This window comes from Gallus gallus, unplaced genomic scaffold, assembly GCF_016699485.2.
Source record: "Gallus gallus isolate bGalGal1 unplaced genomic scaffold, bGalGal1.mat.broiler.GRCg7b scaffold_132, whole genome shotgun sequence".
NCBI classification, from domain to species: Eukaryota; Metazoa; Chordata; class Aves; order Galliformes; family Phasianidae; genus Gallus; species Gallus gallus.
Window position 1 is genome coordinate 1 of NW_024096084.1, and position 21,252 is coordinate 21,252.

A 21,252-nucleotide genomic window follows, 5' to 3' on the forward strand; every position below is an offset into this window, starting at 1 on the left:
CCCCCCCCCCCCCCAATAGGACCCCCCCCCAATAAGACCCCCCCCCCCCAATAGGACCCCCCCCCAATAAGACCCCCCCCCCCCCCCCCAGGTGGGCCACAACTTCCGGCGGGCGCAGAGCCGGGCGCAGTTGGAGCTGTTGGCGTCGCAGCCCAGCGCGCACTTCGTCACCGTCCTCGACAGCTTCCAGCGCCTCCGAGGCCTCTTCCAGGACCTGCAGGCCCGCATCTACGCCATCGAAGGTGGGGGGGGGGCCGGGGGGGGCATTTAGGGCCCTTATTGGGGTCATTTGGGGTCGTTATTGGGGGATTTGGGGTCAATTGGGGTCGTTATTGGGGGTATTTGGGGTCATTTGGGGTCACTGTTAGGGGTCATAGCAGCCCTTGCATGGCACCTTCCAGGACCTGCAGGCCCGCATCTACGCCATCGAAGGTGGGGGGGGGGCCGGGGGGGGCATTTAGGGCCCTTATTGGGGTCATTACTGGGGGATTTGGGGTCATTTGGGGTCGTTATTGGGGGCATTTGGGGTCCTTTAGGGCCACTGTTAGGGGGCATAGCAGCCCTTGCATGGCACCTTCCAGGACCTGCAGGCCCGCATCTACGCCATTGAAAGAGGAGGGGGGGGGGCATTTAGGGCCGTGATTGGGGGATTTGGGGCCATTTGGGGTCATTATAGGAGGTATTTGGGGTCATCTGGGGTCATTATTGGGGGATTTGGGGTCATTTGGGGTCGTTATTGGGGGCATTTGGGGTCCTTTAGGGCCACTGTTAGGGGGCATAGCAGCCCTTGCATGGCACCTTCCAGGACCTGCAGGCCCGCATCTACGCCATCGAAAGTGGGGGGGAGGGCAGGGGGGGCATTTAGGGCCGTCATTGGGGTCATTATTGGGGGATTTGGGGTCATTTGGGGTCATTATTGGGGGATTTGGGGTCGTTATTGGGGTCCTTTAGGGCCATTTACGGCTATTTGGGACCATTTGGTGCCATTATTGGGGCCATATAGGGCCATTTGGGGCCGTTATTGGGGCCATTTGGGGCCATTTAGGGCCATCTGGGGCCATTTGGGGCCATTTAGGGCCATTTGGGGCCATTATTGGGGTCCTTTAGGGCCAGTTAGGGCCATTTGGGGCTATTTAGGGCCATCTGAGGCCATTTAGGGCCATCTGGGTCCATTTGGGGCCATTTAGGGCCATTTGGGGCCATTATTGGGGGTATTGGGGGTCATTTGGGGCCATTTAGGGCCGTTTGGGGCCGTTATTGGTGTCCTTTAGGGCCATTTGGGGCCATTATTGGGGGTATTGGGGGCCATTTAGGGCCATTGGTGTCCTTTAGGGCCATTTGGGGCCATTATTGGGGTCCTTTAGGGCCATTTACGGCCATTTGGGGCCACTATTGGGGGTATTGATGGTCATTTGGGGCCATTTGGGGTCATTATTGGCAGTATTGGGGGTTTTGGGGGTCATTTGGGGCCGTTTGGGGGTTATTTGGGGCCGTTATTGGGGCGCCCACCCCGCGCTGCCCCCCCATTTCCAGGCACCTCCGCTCAGCACAGCTTCCATTTGGAGCTCAGCTCGGCCGGGATCAGCGTGGCTGCCATCAGCGTGAGGGGGGGGCAGGATTTGGGGGGGGGGGGGGGGGATATGGGGGGGCATGGGGGGGATCTGGGGGGCATGGGGGCGAAAGGGGGGGATTTGGGGGGGATTTGGGGGGGTATGGGGGGCATAAGAGGGACATGGGGGGGATTTGGGGGGGATAAGGGGGGCATAAGGGGGACATGGAGGGATTTGGGGGGGCTTTGGGGGGGCTTTGGGGGGACATGGGGGGGCATAAGGGGGACATGGGGGGGATTTGGGGATGGGGGGGGATTTGGGGGGGCTTTGGGGGGGTATGGGGGGCATAAGGGGGACATGGGGGGATTTGGGGGGCTTTGGGGGGGTATGGGGGGCATAAGAGGGAAAAGGGGGGGACTTGGGGCTTTGGGGGGACATGGGGGGGCATAAGGGGGGCATAAGGGGGGCATGGGGGGGATTTGGGGGGGCTTTGGGGGGACATGGGGGGGCATAAGGGGGGCATAAGGGGGGCATGGGGGGGATTTGGGGGTGGGGGGGATATGGGGGGACATGGGGGGGCTTTGGGGGGTCTTTGGGGGGCATAAGGGGGACATAGGGGGATTTGGGGGGGCTTTGGGGGGGTATGGGGGGCATAAGAGGGAAAAGGGGGGGATTTGGGGGGGCTTTGGGGGGCCATGGGGGGCATAAGGGGGACATGGGGGGATTTGGGGGGCTTTGGGGGGGTATGGGGGGCATAAGGGGGACATGGGGGGATTTGGGGGGGCTTTGGGGGGGCTTTGGGGGGACATGGGGGGGCATAAGGGGGCATAAGGGGGGCATGGGGGGGATTTGGGGGGGCTTTGGGGGACATGGGGGGTATGGGGGGCATAAGGGGGGCATGGGGGGGCTTTGGGGGGGCTTTGGGGGGGCATGGGGGGGGAAGGGGGACATTGGGGGATTTGGGGGGGCATGGGGGGGGATTTGGGGGGCATGGGGCGAAAGGGGGGGATTTGGGGGGGATTTGGGGGGGTATGGGGGGCATAAGAGGGACATGGGGGGGATTTGGGGGGATAAGAGGGACATGGGGGGAATTTGGGGGGGCTTTGGGGGGGCATAATGGGGGCATATGGGGGGGAGGTGGGAGGGTATGGGGGGGCCACGGGGGGGGGGGGGCGATTTGGGGGGCATAATGGGGGGATGGGGGGGCCACGGGGGGGGGGGCAAGGGGGGTATTTGGGGGGGCACTGGGGGGGGCATAATGGGGGCATGGGGGGTATGGGGGGGCCACGGGGGGGGGGGGCGATGGAGGGGGGCGATTTGGGGGGCATGGGGGGGCACTTGGGGGGGTCATGGGGGAGGGATGGGGGGGATGGGGGGGCATAATGGGGGCATGGGGGGTTTTGGGGGGGCTTTGGGGGGCATGGGGGGGTCATGGGGGAGGGATGGGGGGGCCACGGGGGGGGGGTGGCGATTTGGGGGGGTGAATGGGGGGGATGGGGGGGCATAATGGGGGGGGCCACGGGGGGGTCATGGGGGGCTTTGGGGGGGCATTGGGGGGGCATAATGGGGGCATATGGGGGGGGGATGGGAGGGTATGGGGGGGCCACGGGGGGGGGGGGGGGCGATTTGGGGGGCGAATGGGGGGATGGGGGGGCCACGGGGGGGGGGGCAAGGGGGGTATTTGGGGGGGCACTGGGGGGGGCATAATGGGGGCATGGGGGGTATGGGGGGGCCACGGGGGGGGGGGCGATGGAGGGGGGCGATTTGGGGGGCATGGGGGGGCACTTGGGGGGGTCATGGGGGAGGGATGGGGGGGATGGGGGGGCATAATGGGGGCATGGGGGGTTTTGGGGGGGCTTTGGGGGGCATGGGGGGGTCATGGGGGAGGGATGGGGGGGCCACGGGGGGGGGGTGGCGATTTGGGGGGTGAATGGGGGGGATGGGGGGGCATAATGGGGGGGGCCACGGGGGGGTCATGGGGGGTTTTGGGGGGGCATAATGGGGGCATGGGGGGTTTTTGGGGGGGCTTTGGGGGGACATAATGGGGGCATATGGGGGGGGTGGGAGGGTATGGGGGGTTATGGGGGGGTTTTGGGGGGCATTGGGGGGGCATAATGGGGGGGGGCCACGGGGGGGGGGGCGATTTGGGGTCGAATGGGGGGATGGGGGGGCCACGGGGGGGGGGAAGGGGGGGAATTTGGGGGGCACCGGGGGGGGCATAATGGGGGCATGGGGGGGGGATGGGACGGTATGGGGGGGCCATGGGGGGGGGCCACGGGGGGGGGAGCATTGGGGGGGCATGGGGGGGGTCATGGGGGGGCCATGGGGGGGATTTGGGGGGGCATAATGGGGGCATATGGGGGGGGGGTGGGAGGGTATGGGGGGGCCACGGAGGGGGGGGGGGGGCGATTTGGGGGGCGAATGGGGGGGATGGGGGGGCCACGAGGGGGGGGCAAGGGGGGGAATTTGGGGGTCACCGTGGGGGGGGGACCATGGGGTGACCCCCCCCCCCTCATTGTGTGCCCCCCCCCCATAGGGCCGGGTGCTGACGGGGGCGGTGGGTGCGGACAGCTGGGCGGGGGGGGTCCTCCTCATCCACCCCCCCCCGGAAACGTTCGTGGGCAACCCGGAAGTGGGGGAGGACGCAGCCGACGCTTATCTGGGTGAGGGGGGGGGGGGGGAATTGGGGGGGGGGCATTGATAAGGGGGGGCTTTGAGGGGGGGGTGGGGGTGGGGGTGGGGGGAGTTAATGGGGGGGGAGTAAATGGGGGGGGGTAAATGGGGGGGGGCATTGATAAGGGGGGGCTTTGGGGGGGGTGGGGGTGGGGGGAGTTAATGGGGGGGGAGTAAATGGGGGGGTTAAAAGGGGGGGTCCCATTGGGGGGGGAAATGGGGGGGGGAGTAAATGGGAGGGGTAAATTGGGGGGGGGGCATTAATAAGGGGGGGCTTTGGAGGGGGGGTGGGGGTGGGGGGAGTTAATGGGGGGGGAGTAAATGGGGGGGGGCATTGATAAGGGGGGGCTTTGGGGGGGGGGGGAGTTAATGGGGGGGGAGTAAATGGGGGGGTTTAAAAGGGGGGGGGTCCCATTGGGGGGGGTATAAAGAGGGGGGGGTCCCATTGGGGGGAGTAAATGGGGGGGGAGTAAATGGGGGGGGAGTAAATGGGGGGGTCCCATTGGGGGGAGTAAATGGGGGGGGGCATAAAGAGGGGGTCCATTGGGGGGGGCATAAAGGGGGGGGGTCCCATTGGGGGGAGTAAATGGGGGGGCATAATGGGGGGGGGTAAACTGGGGGGGGGGCATTGATAAGGGGGGGCTTTGGGGGGGGGTGGGGGTGGGGGGAGTTAATGGGGGGGGAGTTAATGGGGGGGGTAAATGGGGGGGCATTGATAAGGGGGGGCTTGGGGGGGGGTGGGGGTGGGGGGAGTTAATGGGGGGGGGAGTAAATGGGGGGGTTTAAAAGGGGGGGGGTCCCATTGGGGGGGGAAATGGGGGGGGGAGTAAATGGGAGGAGTAAATTGGGGGGGGGGCATTAATAAGGGGGGGCTTTGGAGGGGGGTGGGGGTGGGGAGTTAATGGGGGGGTCCCATTGGGGGGGCATAAAGAGGGGGGGATCCCATTGGGGGGGAAATGGGGGGGGGAGTAAATGGGGGGGGTAAATTGGGGGGGGGGCATTAATAAGGGGGGGCTTTGGAGGGGGGTGGGGGTGGGGGGAGTTAATGGGGGGGGAGTAAATGGGGGGGTTAAAAGGGGGGGGGTCCCATTGGGGGGGGTATAAAGAGGGGGGCCTTTGGGGGGGGAAATGGGGGGGGGGTCCATTGGGGGGGGGCATAAAGGGGGGGGGTAAATGGGGGGGGGCACTGAGGGGGGGCCTTTGGGGGGGGAAATGGGGGGGGGAGTAAATGGGGGGGGGTAAATTGGGGGGCGGCATTAATAAGGGGGGGCTTTGGAGGGGGGATGGGGGTGGGGGGAGTTAATGGGGGGGGAGTAAATGGGGGGGTCCCATTGGGGGGGGAGTAAAGGGGGGGTGGGGGTGGGGGGAGTTAATGGGGGGGGAGTAAATGGGGGGGGGCATAAAGAGGGGGGGTCCCATTGGGGGGGGAAATGGGGGGGGGTCCATTGGGGGGGGCATAAAGGGAGGGGGTAAATTGGGGGGGGGCACTGAGGGGGTCCCATTGGGGGGGAAATGGGGGGGGGTCCATTGGGGGGGGGGTAAATGGGGGGGGTAAATTGGGGGGGCCACTGAGGGGGGGCCTTTGGGGGGGGTAAATTGGGGGGGGGGCATTAATAAGTGGGGGCCTTTTGGGGGGGGATGGGGGTGGGGGGAGTTAATGGGGGAGTCCCATTGGGGGGGCATAAAGAGGGGGGGGTCCCATTGGGGGGGGAAATGGGGGGGGGGAGTAAATGGGGGGGGTAAATTGGGGGGGGGGGCATTAATATGGGGGGCCTTTGGGGGGGGGTGGGGGTGGGGAGTTAAGGGGGGGGGTCCCATTGGGGGGGCATAAAGAGGGGGGGGTCCCATTGGGGGGGGAAATGGGGGGGGGAGTAAATGGGGGGGGTAAATTGGGGGGGGGGCATTAATAAGGGGGGGCTTTGGGGGGGGTGGGGGTGGGAGTTTAAAGAGGGGGGGGTCCCACTGGGGGGGGAAATGGGGGGGGTTAAAAGGGGGGGTAAATTGGGGGGGGGGGCACAAATGGGGGTCCAAAGGGGGGAGGGATCAACTGGGGGGGGGTCAATGGGGGCCCAGTGAATGGGAGGGGGGGTTGCGGCGATGTATGAGTCATTAATGAGCCATTAATGAGCCGTTAATGAGCTAATGACCGCAGGTTACGCCCTGGCGGGGGTCCCAGAGGAGGGGGGGAGGGGGGGGGGGGCACCAATGGGGGCCCAAAGGGGGGAGGGGTCAACTGAGGGGGGGTCAATGGGGGCCCAGTGAATGGGGGGGGGTTGCGGTGATGTATGAGTCATTAATGAGCCATTAATGAGCCGTTAATGAGTTAATTACCGCAGGTTACGCCCTGGCGGGGGTCCCGGAGGAGGGGGGGGGGGGGGGCACAAATGGGGTTCAAAGGGGGGAGGGGTCACCTGAGGGGGGGTCAATGGGGTCCCAGTGAATGGGAGGGGGGTTGCGGCGATGTATGAGTCATTAATGAGCCATTAATGAGCTATTAATGAGCTAATTACTATAGGTAATGCCCTGGCAGGGGTCCCAATGGGGGGGGCACCAATGGGGGCCCAATGGGGGGAGAGGGGGTCAACTGGGGGGGTCAATGGGGTCCCAGTGAATGGGAGGGGGGGTTGCCGTGATGAATGAGTCATTAATGAGCCATTAATGAGCTATTAATGAGCTAATTACTATAGATAATGCCCTGGCAGGGGTCCCAATGGGGGGGGCACCAATGGGGGCCCAATGGGGGGAGAGGGGGTCAACTGGGGGGGTCAATGGGGTCCCAGTGAATGGGAGGGGGGGTTGCCGTGATGAATGAGTCATTAATGAGCCATTAATGAGCCCTTAATGAGTTAATTACTATAGGTTATGCCCTGGCGGGGGTCCCAATGGGGGGGGGGGGGGCACCAATGGGGGCCCAATGGGGGGAGAGGGGGTCAACTGAGGGGGGGTCAATGGGGTCCCAGTGAATGGGGGGGGGTTGCGGTGATGTATGAGTCATTAATGAGCCATTAATGAGCCGTTAATGAGTTAATTACTATAGGTTACGCCCTGGCGGGGGTCCCGGCGGAGGGGGGGGGGCACAAATGGGGGTTCAAAGGGGGGAGGGGTCAACTGGGGGGGCTCAATGGGGTCCCAGTGAATGGGGGGGGTTGCGGTGATGTATGAGTCATTAATGAGCCATTAATGAGCCGTTAATGAGTTAATTACTATAGGTTACGCCCTGGCGGGGGTCCCGGCGAAGGGGGGGGGGCACAAATGGGGGTTCAAAGGGGGGAGGGGTCAACTGGGGGGGCTCAATGGGGTCCCAGTGAATGGGGGGGGGTTGCGGTGATGTATGAGTCATTAATGAGCCATTAATGAGCCGTTAATGAGTTAATTACTATAGGTTACGCCCTGGCGGGGGTCCCGGCGGAGGGGGGGGGGCACAAATGGGGGTTCAAAGGGGGGAGGGGTCAACTGGGGGGGGCTCAATGGGGTCCCAGTGAATGGGAGGGGGTTGCGGTGATGTATGAGTCATTAATGAGCCATTAATGAGCCGTTAATGAGCTAATGACCGCAGGTTACGCCCTGGCGGGGGTCCCAGAGGGGGGGGGGGGGGGGGGGGGGGCACCAATGGGGGCCCAAAGGGGGGAGGGGTCAACTGAGGGGGGTCAATGGGGTCCCAGTGAATGGGAGGGGGGGTTGCAGTGGTTAATCAGCCATGAATGAGCTATTAATGAGCCATTAATGAGTTAATTACTATAGGTTACGCCCTGGCGGGGGTCCCATGGGGTGGGGGGCACCAATGGGGGCCCAACGGGGGGAGAGGGGGTCAACTGAGGGGGGGTCAATGGGGTCCCAGTGAATGGGAGGGGGATTGCGGCGATGTATGAGTCATTAATGAGCCATTAATGAGCTATTAATGAGCTAATTACTATAGGTTATGCCCTGGCGGGGGGTCCCATGGGGGGGGGGCACCAATGGGGGCCCAAAGGGGGGAGGGGTCAACTGAGGGGGGGTCAATGGGGTCCCAGTGAATGGGAGGGGGGTTGCGGCGATATATGAGTCATTAATGAGCCATTAATGAGCCGTTAATGAGTTAATTACCGCAGGTTACGCCCTGGCGGGGGTCACAGAGGAGGGGGGGGGGGGCACCAATGGGGGCCCAATGGGGGGAGAGGGGGTCAACTGGGGGGGGGTCAATGGGGTCCCAATGAATGGGAGAGGGGTTGCGGTGATGTATGAGCCATTAATGAGCCATTAATGAGCCGTTAATGAGTTAATTACCGCAGGTTACGCCCTGGCGGGGGTCCCAGAGGAGGGGGGGGGGGCACCAATGGGGGCCCAATGGGGGGAGAGGGGGTCAACTGGGGGGGTCAATGGGGGCCCAGTGAATGGGGGGGGGGTTGCGGTCATGTATGAGTCATTAATGAGCCATTAATGAGCTATTAATGAGCTAATTACTATAGGTAATGCCCTGGCAGGGGTCCCAATGGGGGGGGCACCAATGGGGGCCCAATGGGGGGCGGGGGGGTCAATTGAGGGGGGTCAATGGGGTCCCAGTGAATGGGAGGGGGGTTGCGGCGATGTATGAGTCATTAATGAGCCATTAATGAGCCGTTAATGAGTTAATTACCGCAGGTTACGCCCTGGCGGGGGTCCCATGGGGGGGGGGGGGGCACCAATGGGGGCCCAATGGGGGGAGAGGGGGTCAACTGGGGGGGGTCAATGGGGACCCAGTGAATGGGGGGGGGTTGCGGCGATGTATGAGCCATTAATGAGCCATTAATGAGCTATTAATGAGCTAATTACTATAGGTTACGCCCTGGCGGGGGTCCCGGCGGAGGGGCGGCTGCTGCTGGCGGTGGGAGCGCCCCGGCGCGGTCACGTGGGAGGAGTGGAGCTGCTCGAGGGCGGCGCCGGCGGCTGGGCGCGCCTGCAGAGTCTGCGCGGGAAACAGGTGGGGGGGGGGGGGGGGTCTTATGGGGGGGATATGGGGTCTGTGGGGGGGATATGGGGGGGGTCTTATGGGGGGGTATGGGGGCTGTGAGGGGGGGATATGGGGGGATATGGGGGGGGTATGGGGCTGTGGGGGGATATGGGGGGGGATATGGGGTCTGTGGGGGGGATATGGGGGCTGTGGGGGGGATATGGGGGGGATATGGGGGCTGTGGGGGGGATATGGGGGGATATGGGGGCTGTGGGGGGGATATGGGGTCTGTGGGGGGGATATGGGGGGGGATATGGGGGCTGTGGGGGGGATATGGGGTCTGTAGGGGGGATATGGGGTCTGTGGGGTCTGTGGGGGGGATATGGGGGGGGATATGGGGGCTGTGGGGGGGATATGGGGGGGATATGGGGGCTGTGGGGGGGATATGGGGTCTGTGGGGGGGGATATGGGGGCTGTGGGGTGGGGGGGGATATGGGGTTGGGGGGGGATATGGGGTGGAGGCGGCTGCAGAGTCTGAGGGGGAAACAGGTGGGGGGGGGTCTTATGGGGGGGATATGGGGGCTGTGGGGTCTGTGGGGGGGATATGGGGGGGGATATGGGGGCTGTGGGGGGGATATGGGGTGAGGGGGGGATATGGGGGCTGTGGGGGGGGATATGGGGGGATATGGGGGCTGTGGGGGGATATGGGGGCTGTGGGGTCTGTGGGGGGGACATGGGGGGGATATGGGGGCTGTGGGGTCTGTGGGGGGGACATGGGGGGGATATGGGGGCTGTGGGGGGGATATGGGGGCTGTGGGGGGGGATATGGGGGAGGATATGGGGGCTGTGGGGGGATATGGGGGGGATATGGGGTCTGTGGGGTCTGTGGGGGGGATATGGGGGGGGATATGGGGGCTGTAGGGGGGATATGGGGGGGATATGGGGCTGTGGGGGGGATATGGGGGGGGATACGGGGGCTGTGGGGGGGATATGGGGGCTGTGGGGGGGATATGGGGGGATATGGGGGCTGTGGGGGGGATATGGGGGGATATGGGGTCTGTGGGGGGGATATGGGGGGGGATATGGGGGCTGTGGGGTCTGTGGGGGGGATATGGGGGGGGATATGGGGTGGGATATGGGGTCTATGGGGTCTGTGGGGGGGATATGGGGGCTGGGGGGGAATATGGGGTCTGAGGGGGGATATGGGGGGGGATATGGGGGCTGTGGGGGGGGATATGGGGGGGATATGGGGGCTGTGGGGGCGGATATGGGGGCTGTGGGGGGGATATGGGGGGGATATGGGGGCTGTGGGGGGGATATGGGGGGGGATATGGGGGCTGTGGGGGGGATATGGGGTCTGTGGGGGGGATATGGGGTGAGGGGGATATGGGGTGAGGGGGGGATATGGGGGCTGTGGGGGGGGCTGTGGGGGGGATATGGGGGCTGTGGGGGGGGATATGGGGGGGATATGGGGTGAGGGGGGATATGGGGGGGGATATGGGGGCTGTGGGGTGGGGGGGGGATATGGGGGCTGTGGGGGGGATATGGGGGGGATATGGGGGCTGTGGGGTCTGTGGGGGGGATATGGGGTTTGGGGGGGATATGGGGTGGAGGCGGCTGCAGAGTCTGAGGGGGAAACAGCTGGGGGGGGGGGATATGGGGGGGATATGGGGTGAGAGGGGGATATGGGGAGGGATATGGGGGCTGTGGGGGGGATAGGGGGGGGATATGGGGGCTGTGGGGTCTGTGGGGGGGATATGGGGGGGGATATGGGGGCTGTGGGGGGGATATGGGGGCTGTGGGGTCTGTGGGGGGGACATGGGGGGATATGGGGGCTGTGGGGTCTGTGGGGGGGATATGGGGGGGGATACGGGGGCTGTGGGGGGGATATGGGGTCTGTGGGGTCTGTGGGGGGGATATGGGGTCTATGGGGTGGGGGGGGCTGTGGGAGGGGATATGGGGTCTGTGGGAGGGCGGCGCCGGCGGCTGGGCGCGGCTGCAGAGTCTGAGGGGAAACAGGTGGGGGGGGTATGGGGGGATATGGGGTGGGATATGGGGTGAGGGGGGGATATGGGGTCTGTGGGGGGGATATGGGGTCTGTGGGGGGGATATGGGGTCTGTGGGGGGGATATGGGGTGAGGGGGGGATATGGGGGCTGTGGGGGGGATATGGGGTGAGGGGGGGATATGGGGGCTGTGGGGGGGGCTGTGGGGGGGATATGGGGGCTGTGGGGGGGGATATGGGGGGATATGGGGTGAGGGGGGATATGGGGGGGGATATGGGGGCTGTGGGGGGGATATGGGGTCTGTGGGGGGGATATGGGGGGATATGGGGGCTGTGGGGTGGGGGGGGATATGGGGTGGACGCGGCTGCAGAGTCTGCGCGGGAAACAGGTTGGGGGGGGGTCTTATGGGGGGGGTATGGGGGCTGTGGGGGGATATGGGGGCTGTGGGGTCTGTGGGGGGGATATGGGGGGGATATGGGGGCTGTGGGGGGGATATGGGGGGGGATATGGGGTCTGTGGGGGGGATATGGGGGCTGTGGGGTCTGTGGGGGGGATATGGGGGCTGTGGGGGGGGTATGGGGGGGGATATGGGGGGATATGGGGGCTGTGGGGGGGATATGGGGTCTGTGGGGGGGATATGGGGGAGGATATGGGGGCTGTGGGGGGGATATGGGGGCTGTGGGGGGGGATATGGGGGGGGATATGGGGGCTGTGGGGGGGATATGGGGGGGGATATGGGGGCTGTGGGGTCTGTGGGGGGGATATGGGGGCTGTGGGGGGGATATGGAGGGGGATATGGGGGCTGTGGGGGGGATATGGGGGGGTATGGGGGCTGTGGGGGGGATATGGGGGGGGTATGGGGGCTGTGGGGTCTGTGGGGGTGATATGGGGGGGGATATGGGGGCTGTGGGGGGGATATGGGGTCTGTAGGGGGGATATGGGGGGGGATATGGGGGCTGTGGGGGGGATATGGGGGGGGATATGGGGGCTGTGGGGTCTGTGGGGGGGATATGGGGGGGATATGGGGGCTGTGGGGGGGATATGGGGGGGGGATATGGGGGCTGTGGGGGGGATATGGGGGGGGATATGGGGGCTGTGGGGGGGATGTGGGGTCTGTGGGGGGGATATGGGGGGGGATATGGGGGCTGTGAGGGGGATATGGGGGTGGGATATGGGGTCTGTGGGGGGGATATGGGGTGAGGGGGGGATATGGGGGCTGTGGGGGGGGCTGTGGGGGGGATATGGGGGGGATATGGGGTGAGGGGGGATATGGGGGGGGATATGGGGGCTGTGGGGGGGATATGGGGGGGATATGGGGGCTGTGGGGTCTGTGGGGGTGATATGGGGGGGGATATGGGGGCTGTGGGGGGGATGTGGGGGGGGATATGGGGGCTGTGGGGGGGATATGGGGTGGGATATGGGGTCTGTGGGGGGGATATGGGGGCTGTGGGGGGGATATGGGGGGGGATATGGGGTCTGTGGGGGGGATATGGGGTCTATGGGGTGGGGGGGGTCGTCATGGGGGGGGTATGGGGGCTGTGGGGGGGATATGGGGGCTGTGGGGTGGGGGGGGGCTATGGGGTGAGGGGGGCTATAGGCTGCCTATGGGTTATTATGGGCTGCCTATGGGGCACTATGGGCTGCCTATGGGGCATTATGGGCTGCCTATGGGTTATTATGGGCTGCCTCTGGGTTATTATGGGCTGCCTATGGGGCATTATGGGCTGCCTATGGGCTCTGTGGCTCTCTGTGGGGCATTATGGGATGCCTATGGCTGCCTATGGGTTATTATGGGCTGCCTATGGGGCATTATGGGCTGCCTATGGGGCTCTGTGGCTCTCTGTGGGGCATTATGGGATGCCTATGGCTGCCTATGGGGCATTATGGGCTGCCTGTGGGTTATTATGGGCTGCCTATGGGGCTCTGTGGCTCTCTGTGGGGCATTATGGGATGCCTATGGCTGCCTATGGGTTATTATGGGCTGCCTATGGGTTATTATGGCTGCCTATGGGGCATTATGGGCTGCCTATGGGGCTCTGTGGCTCTCTGGGGGCATTATGGGATGCTTATGGCTGCCTATGGGTTATTATGGGCTGCCTATGGGTTATTATGGGCTGCCTGTGGGGCATTATGGGCTGCCTACGGGTTACTATGGGCTGCCTATGGGGCATTATGGGCTGCCTATGGGTTATTATGAGCTGCCTATGGGGCTCTGTGGCTCTCTGGGGGGCATTATGGGATGCCTATGGCTGCCTATGGGGCATTATGGGCTGCCTATGGGTTATTATGGGCTGCCTATGGGGCTCTGTGGCTCTCTGTGGGGCATTATGGGATGCCTATGGCTGCCTATGGGGCATTATGGGCTGCCTATGGGTTATTATGGGCTGCCTATGGGGCTCTGTGGCTCTCTGTGGGGCATTATGGGATGCCTATGGCTGCCTATGGGGCATTATGGGCTGCCTATGGGTTATTATGGGCTGCCTATGGGGCTCTGTGGCTCTCTGTGGGGCATTATGGGATGCCTATGGCTGCCTATGGGGCATTATGGGCTCCATTTGGGTTATTATGGGCTGCCTATGGGTTATTATGGGCTGCCTATGGGTTATTATGGGCTGCCTATGGGGCATTATGGGCTGCCTGTGGGTTATTATGGGCTGCCTACGGGGCTCTGTGGCTCTCTGTGGGGCATTATGGGATGCCTATGGCTGCCTATGGGTTATTATGGGCTGCCTATGGGGCATTATGGGCTGCCTATGGGTTACTATGGGCTGCCTATGGGGCATTATGGGCTGCCTATGGGGCATTATGGGCTGCCTATGGGGCTCTGTGGCTCTCTGGGGGGCATTATGGGATGCCTATGGCTGCCTATGGGTTATTATGGGCTGCCTATGGGGCTCTGTGGCTCTCTGGGGGGCATTATGGGATGCCTATGGCTGCCTATGGGTTATTATGGGCTGCCTATGGGGCTCTGTGGCTCTCTGGGGGGCATTATGGATGCCTATGGCTGCCTATGGGGCATTATGGGCTGCCTATGGGGCATTATGGGCTGCCTATGGGGCTCCGTGGCTCTCTGTGGGGCATTATGGGATGTCTATGGCTACCTATGGGTTATTATGGGCTCCATTTGGGTTATTATGGGCTGCTTATAGGGCTCTGTGCTCTCTGTGGGGCATTATGGGATGCCTATGGCTGCCTATGGGGCATTATGGGCTCCATTTGGGTTATTATGGGCTGCTTATGGGGCTCTGTGCTCTCTGTGGGGCATTATGGGATGCCTATGGCTGCCTATGGGTTATTATGGGCTGCCTATGGGGTATTATGGGCTGCCTATGGGTTATTATGGGCTGCCTATGGGTTATTATGGGCTGCCTATGGGTTATTATGGGCTGCCTATGGGGCTCTGTGGCTCTCTGGGGGGCATTATGGGATGCCTATGGCTGCCTATGGGTTATTATGGGCTGCCTATGGGGCATTATGGGCTGCCTATGGGGCTCTGTGGCTCTCTGTGGGGCATTATGGGATGCCTATGGGCTGCCTACGGGTTACTATGGGCTGCCTATGGGGCATTATGGGCTGCCTATGGGTTATTATGGGCTGCCTATGGGGCTCTGTGGCTCTCTGTGGGGCATTATGGGATGCCTATGGCTGCCTATGGGTTATTATGGACTGCCTATGGGTTATTATGGGATGCCTATGGGGCTCTGTGGCTCTCTGTGGGGCATTATGGGATGCCTATGGCTGCCTATGGGGCATTATGGGCTGCCTATGGGTTATTATGGGCTGCCTATGGGCATTATGGGCTGCCTATGGGGCATTATGGGCTGCCTATGGGCTCCGTGGCTCTCTGTGGGGCATTATGGGATGTCTATGGCTGCCTATGGGTTATTATGGGCTCCATTTGGGTTATTATGGGCTGCTTATAGGGCTCTGTGCTCTCTGTGGGGCATTATGGGATGCCTATGGCTGCCTATGGGTTATTATGGGCTGCCTATGGGGCTCTGTGGCTCTCTGTGGGGCATTATGGGATGCCTATGGCTGCCTATGGGGCATTATGGGCTGCCTATGGGTTATTATGGGCTGCCTATGGGGCTCTGTGGCTCTCTGTGGGGCATTATGGGATGCCTATGGCTGCCTATGGGTTATTATGGGCTGCCTATGGGGCTCTGTGGCTCTCTGGGGGGCATTATGGGATGCCTATGGCTACCTATGGGTTATTATGGGCTCCATTTGGGTTATTATGGGCTGCTTATAGGGCTCTGTGCTCTCTGTGGGGCATTATGGGATGCCTATGGCTGCCTATGGGTTATTATGGGCTGCCTATGGGGCTCTGTGGCTCTCTGGGGGGCATTATGGGATGCCTATGGCTGCCTATGGGTTATTATGGGCTGCCTATGGGGCATTATGGGCTGCCTATGGGGCTCTGTGGCTCTCTGTGGGGCATTATGGGATGCCTATGGCTACCTATGGGTTATTATGGGCTCCATTTGGGTTATTATGGGCTGCTTATAGGGCTCTGTGCTCTCTGTGGGGCATTATGGGATGCCTATGGCTGCCTATGGGTTATTATGGGCTGCCTATGGGGCTCTGTGGCTCTCTGGGGGGCATTATGGGATGCCTATGGCTGCCTATGGGTTATTATGGGCTGCCTATGGGGCATTATGGGCTGCCTATGGGGCTCTGTGGCTCTCTGTGGGGCATTATGGGATGCCTATGGCTACCTATGGGTTATTATGGGCTCCATTTGGGTTATTATGGGCTGCTTATAGGGCTCTGTGCTCTCTGTGGGGCATTATGGGATGCCTATGGCTGCCTATGGGTTATTATGGGCTGCCTATGGGGCTCTGTGGCTCTCTGGGGGGCATTATGGGATGCCTATGGCTGCCTATGGGTTATTATGGGCTGCCTATGGGGCATTATGGGCTGCCTATGGGGCTCTGTGGCTCTCTGTGGGGCATTATGGGATGCCTATGGCTGCCTATGGGTTATTATGGGCTCCCTAGGGGCATTATGGGCTGCCTACAGGTTACTATGGGCTGCCTACGGGTTACTATGGGCTGCCTACAGGTTACTATGGGCTGCCTACGGGTTACTATGGGCTGCCTATAGATTATTACGGGCTGCCTACGGGGCTCCGTGGCCCTACGGCTTATTATGGGCTGCCTATGGGTTACCCAGGGCCGCCTACGGGGCGCCCCACGGCCGCACAGCCCCCCTTTTTTTACCCCCCCCCCCCCCCTCCTTGCAGGTGGGTTCGTCGTTCGGGGCGGCGCTGTGCGCGGTGGGCGGCGCTGTGCGGGCGCTGCTGGTCGGGGCGCCGCTGCACTTCGACGGCCGCCGGGGGGGGCCGCGTGCACGTCTACCTATGGCAGGAGGTGAGCCGGGTCACGTGATGGGGGGGGGGGTCACGTGGGGGGGGGGGGTCACGTGGTGGGGGGGGTGTCACGTGGTGGGGGGGTCACGTCTACCTATGGCAGGAGGTGAGACCGGTCACGTGATGGGGGGGGGCGGTCACGTGGGGGGGTCACGTGGTGGGGGGGAGGTCATGGCTACCTATGGCAGGAGGTGAGCTGGGTCACGTGATGGGGGGGGGGGGGGAAGGATCACGTCTACCTATGGCAGGAGGTGAGACCGGTCACGTGATGGGGGGGGGGTCACGTGATGGGGGGGGGGGGGGGTGGGAAGGATCACGTCTACCTATGGCAGGAGGTGAGCCGGGTCACGTGATGGGGGGGGGTCACGTGATGGGGGGGGGGGAAGGATCACGTCTACCTATGGCAGGAGGTGAGACCGGTCACATGATGGGGGGGGGGGGTCACGTGATGAGGGGGGGGGGTCACGTGATGGGGGGGGGGGGGGAAGGATCACGTCTACCTATGGCAGGAGGTGAGACCGGTCACGTGATGGGGGGGGGGGGGGGTCACGTGATGAGGGGGGGGGGGTCACGTGATGGGGGGGGGGGGGGGGGGGGGAAGGATCACGTCTACCTATGGCAGGAGGTGAGACCGGTCACGTGATGGGGGGGGGGGGGTCACGTGATGAGGGGGGGGGGTCACGTGATGGGGGGGGGGGGGGGGGGGGAAGGATCACGTCTACCTATGGCAGGAGGTGAGCCGGGTCACGTGATGGGGGGGGGGGTCACGTGATGGAGGGGGGGGTCACGTCTACCTATGGCAGGAGGTGAGCTGGGTCACGTGATGGGGGGGGGGGGGGGTCACGTGGTACGGTCACGTGGGGAGGGAGGGGGGGTCACGTGATGGGGGGGGTCACGTGGTGCGGTCACGTGGGGGGGGGTCACGTGATGGGGGGGGGTCACGTCTACCTATGGCAGGAGGTGAGCTGGGTCACGTGATGGGGGGGGGGGGGGTGTCACGTGGTGCGGTCACGTGGTGGGGGAGGGGGGTCATGTGAGTGGGGGGGTCACGTGGTGGGGGGGGGTCACGTGGGTGGCATCTCACTCCCTTAAAGCCCCCCAAACCCCCCCATCTCCCCCCCATATCCCCCCAAACCCTCCCAAAGCCCCTCTAAACCCCCCCATCTCCCCCCAAAGCCCCTCTAAACCCCCCCATCTCCCCCCAAAGCCCCTCTAAACCCCTCCATCTCCCCCCAAAGCCCCTCTAAACCCCCCCATCTCCCCCCAAAGCCCCCCTAAGCCCCCCCCTTTCCCCCCCCCCAGGACCGTCTGAGGCCGTCTGTGGAGCTGCATGGGGCTGCCGGGCAGCCTTTGGGGCGCTTTGGGGCGGCGCTGTCAGCGTTGGGGGACGCGGATGGGGACGGGGAACCCGAAGTGGCCGTGGGGGCCCCCATGGAGGACGACGGGCGGGGGGCGCTCTACATCTTCAGGGGGGTCCACCAGCCCCAATACGCACAGGTGGGGCAAGGGGGGGGGATGTGGGGCCATGGGGTGGGGATGTGGGGCCACAGGGGGGGAGGGATGTGGGGATGTGGGGCCACGGGGGGAGAGGGATGGGGGGCCATGGGGGGGGTGGGGATGTGGGGCCACGGGGGCGGAAGGATATGGGGCCATGGGGGGGAAGGGATGTGGGGATGTGGGGCCACGGGGGGGAGGGATGTGGGGATGTGGGGCCACGGGGGGGGAGGGATGTGGGGCCACGGGGGGGGGGGGTGGGGTGGGGATGTGGGGCCACGGGGGGGGGGGGAAGGGGTGGGGATGTGGGGCCACGGGGGCGGAGGGATATGGGGCCACGGGGGGGAAGGGATGTGGGGATGTGGGGCCATGGGGGGGGGAGGGGTGGGGTGGGGATGTGGGGCCACGGGGGGAGAGGGATGTGGGGCCATGGGGGGGTGCTGGGGGGTGGGGATGTGGGGCCACGGGGGGGGAGGGGTGTGGAGATGTGGGGCCACGGGGGGGGAGGAGTGGGGATGTGGGGCCACGAGGGGGAAGGGGTGGGGATGTGTGGCCGCTCTATGGGGCAGATACATAGAGTGGATCCATGGGGCGGATCTATGGGGCGGTTGCACGGGCTGCCGCTAGGGGGCGCTGTTGCTATGGAGCCTCCCTATGGGGCCACTCTATGGGGCGGATCCATGGGATGGATCTATGGGGCAGTTCCACGGGCTGCCGCCAGGGGGCGCTATTGCTACGGTGTGATTCCATGGGCTGCCGCTAGGGGGCGCTGCTGCTATAGGGCCGCTCTATGGGTTGGCTCTATGGGGCGGTTCCATGGGCTGCCGCCAGGGGGCGCTATTGCTACGGTGTGATTTCATGGGCTGCCGCTAGGGGGCGCTGCTGCTATAGGGCCGCTCTATGGGTTGGCTATATGGAGCTGTTCCATGGGCGGCCGCTAGGGGGCGCTGTTGCTATGGGGGCGCTCTATGGGTTGGATCTATGGGGCGGTTCCATGGGCTGCCGCTAGGGGGCGCTGTTTGCTATGGGGCCTCCCTATGGGGCCGCTCTGTGGGGCCGCTCTATGGGGTGGATCCACAGCGGGGACCTATGGGGCGGATGTATGGGGTGGATCCATGGGAATCGCTGCCCGCAGCGCCTGGAGAGCCGCTCTATGGGGTGGGAGCTGCGGCAGTTCGGGGTGGCGTTGGATGGGACGGAGGATCTGAACGGGACGGACTGCCGGACATCGCCGTGGGGACGGACGGACGGGTGGCCATATGAGGTGCCTATGGGGTTATGGGGGGCTGTGGGGGCTATGGGGGGGTTACGGGGGGGCTGTGGGGGGCTATGGGGGGCTATGGGGGGATATGGCGGGCTTATGGGGGGCTATGGGGGGTTATGAGGGTTATGGGGGGTTATGGGGGGGCCGTGAGGGGTTATGGGGGGGCTATGGGGGTTATGGGGGCTTATGGAGGTTATGGGGGGTTATGGGGGGCTATGCGGGGTTATGGGGGGGCAGTGAGGGGTTATGGGGGGGCTATGGGGGGGTTGTGGGGGGGCTATGGGGGTGCTATGGGGTGGTTATGGGGGGATGTGGGCGGTTATGGGGGGTTATGTGGGGCTATGGGGTGGTTATGGGGGGATATGGGGGAATATAGGGCCTTAAGGGGGGATATGGGGGCTATTGGGGGCCTATGGGGTGGTATGGGGGGCTATGGGGGGACTATGGGGGACTATGGGGTGGTTATGGGGGGTTATGGGGTGGTTATGGGGGGATCTGGGCGGTTATGGGGGTTATGAGATGGTATGGGGGGGCTATGGGGGACTATGGGGTCGTTATGGGAGGATATGGGGGGATATGGGGAGGGTTATGGGGTGTTACAGGGTGGTTATCAGGGGGTATGGGGTAGTTATGGGGGGGTATGGGGGATATGGGCAGTTATGGGGTGTTATAGGGTGGTTATGGGGGGCTATCGGGTGCTTATGGGGGGTTATGGGGGATGTGGGGGGGACTATGAGGTGGTATGGGGGCGTATGGGGTGGTTATGGGGGGCTATGGGGTGGTTATGGGGTGGGTATGAGGGGTTATGGGGGGCTATGGGGTGGTTATGGGGTGGGTATGGGGGTTAGGGGGGGCTATGGGGTGGTTATGGGGGGCTATGGGGTGGTTATGGGGTGGGTATGGGGTGGTATGAGGGGTTATGGGGGTATATGGGGCGGTTGTGGGGGGTTATGGGGCGGTATGGGGGGTGACGCGGGGATGAGGGGTGGTTATGGGGTCGGTTCCGTACCGGGTTCGGTTCGGGGTTCGGTCGGGGTTCGGTTCTGGTTCCGGTTCCGGGTTGGGTTCCGGTTCCGGGTTCGGTTTCGGTTGGTTTCCGGTTCCGTTCCGGGTTCGGTTTCGGGTTGGGTTCCGGTGCGGTTGGCGGTTGGGTTCCGCTTCCGGGTTGGGCTGGTGGTTCCGGTTCCGGGTTGGATTCCAGTTGGTCGTTGTGTTCTGGTTGGGGGTTGGTTCCGGTTCCGGTTGGGGGTTGGGTTCCGGTTGGGGGTTGGGTTGGTGGTTCCGGTTCTGGGTTGGTGGATCCGGGTTGGGGTTGTGTTCCGGTTCAGGGTTGGGTTGGTGCTTCCGGTTCCGGTTGGGGGGGGTTGTGTTCCGGTTCCGGGTTGGGGGTTGTGTTCCGGTTCAGGGTTGGGTTGGTGCTTCCGGTTCCGGTTGGGGGTTGTGTTCCGGTTCCGAGTTGGGGGTTGTGTTCCGGTTCCGGTTGTGTTTTCGGTTTCGGTTCCGTTTCCGTAGCGCGGTTTCCTCCCCCCCCCCCCCCCGCAGTTCTCGGCCGGTGGTGTCGCTGTGGGTTCGGCTGTCGCTGTCGGTTGAGCGCCTCCCGCGGTTCCGCGACCGCTGCGGGGGAAACGGCGGCGCTGTGGGGCTGCAGCTCTGCTTCCAACCGCGCCTCCGCAGCCCCACCTACACCGGTACTGCCCCATAGCTGCCCCATAGCGGCCCCACAGCTGCCCCATAGATACCCCATAGCGGCCCCATAGCTGCAGCTCTGCTTCCAACCGCGCCTCCGCAGCCACGCCTACACCGGTACTGCCCCATAGCTGCCCCATAGCTGCCCCATAGGAACCCCATAGATACCCCATAGATACCCCATAGCTGCCCCATAGCTGCAGCTCTGCTTCCAACTGCGCCTCCGCAGCCACGCATACACCGGTACTGCCCCATAGCTGCCCCATAGGGACCCCATAGGAACCCCATAGGTACCCCATAGCT

At 63.9% G+C, this 21,252-nt stretch overlaps 1 protein-coding gene across 1 annotated transcript; it reads left to right on the forward strand.

Annotated features, from left to right (window-relative positions):
* Window positions 1–91: 91 nt before the first annotated feature.
* On the forward strand, window positions 92–20,980 carry LOC121108967 (integrin alpha-L-like; the record flags this gene model as incomplete). Its single annotated transcript, XM_040657326.2, has 7 exons — window positions 92–242; window positions 1,534–1,601; window positions 4,087–4,213; window positions 9,017–9,159; window positions 17,808–18,002; window positions 19,135–19,263; window positions 20,806–20,980. Coding segments are annotated over 7 exons (861 nt in total), but the record flags the coding sequence as incomplete, so codon positions are not given.
* Between the last annotated feature and the right edge of the window lie 272 nt (window positions 20,981–21,252).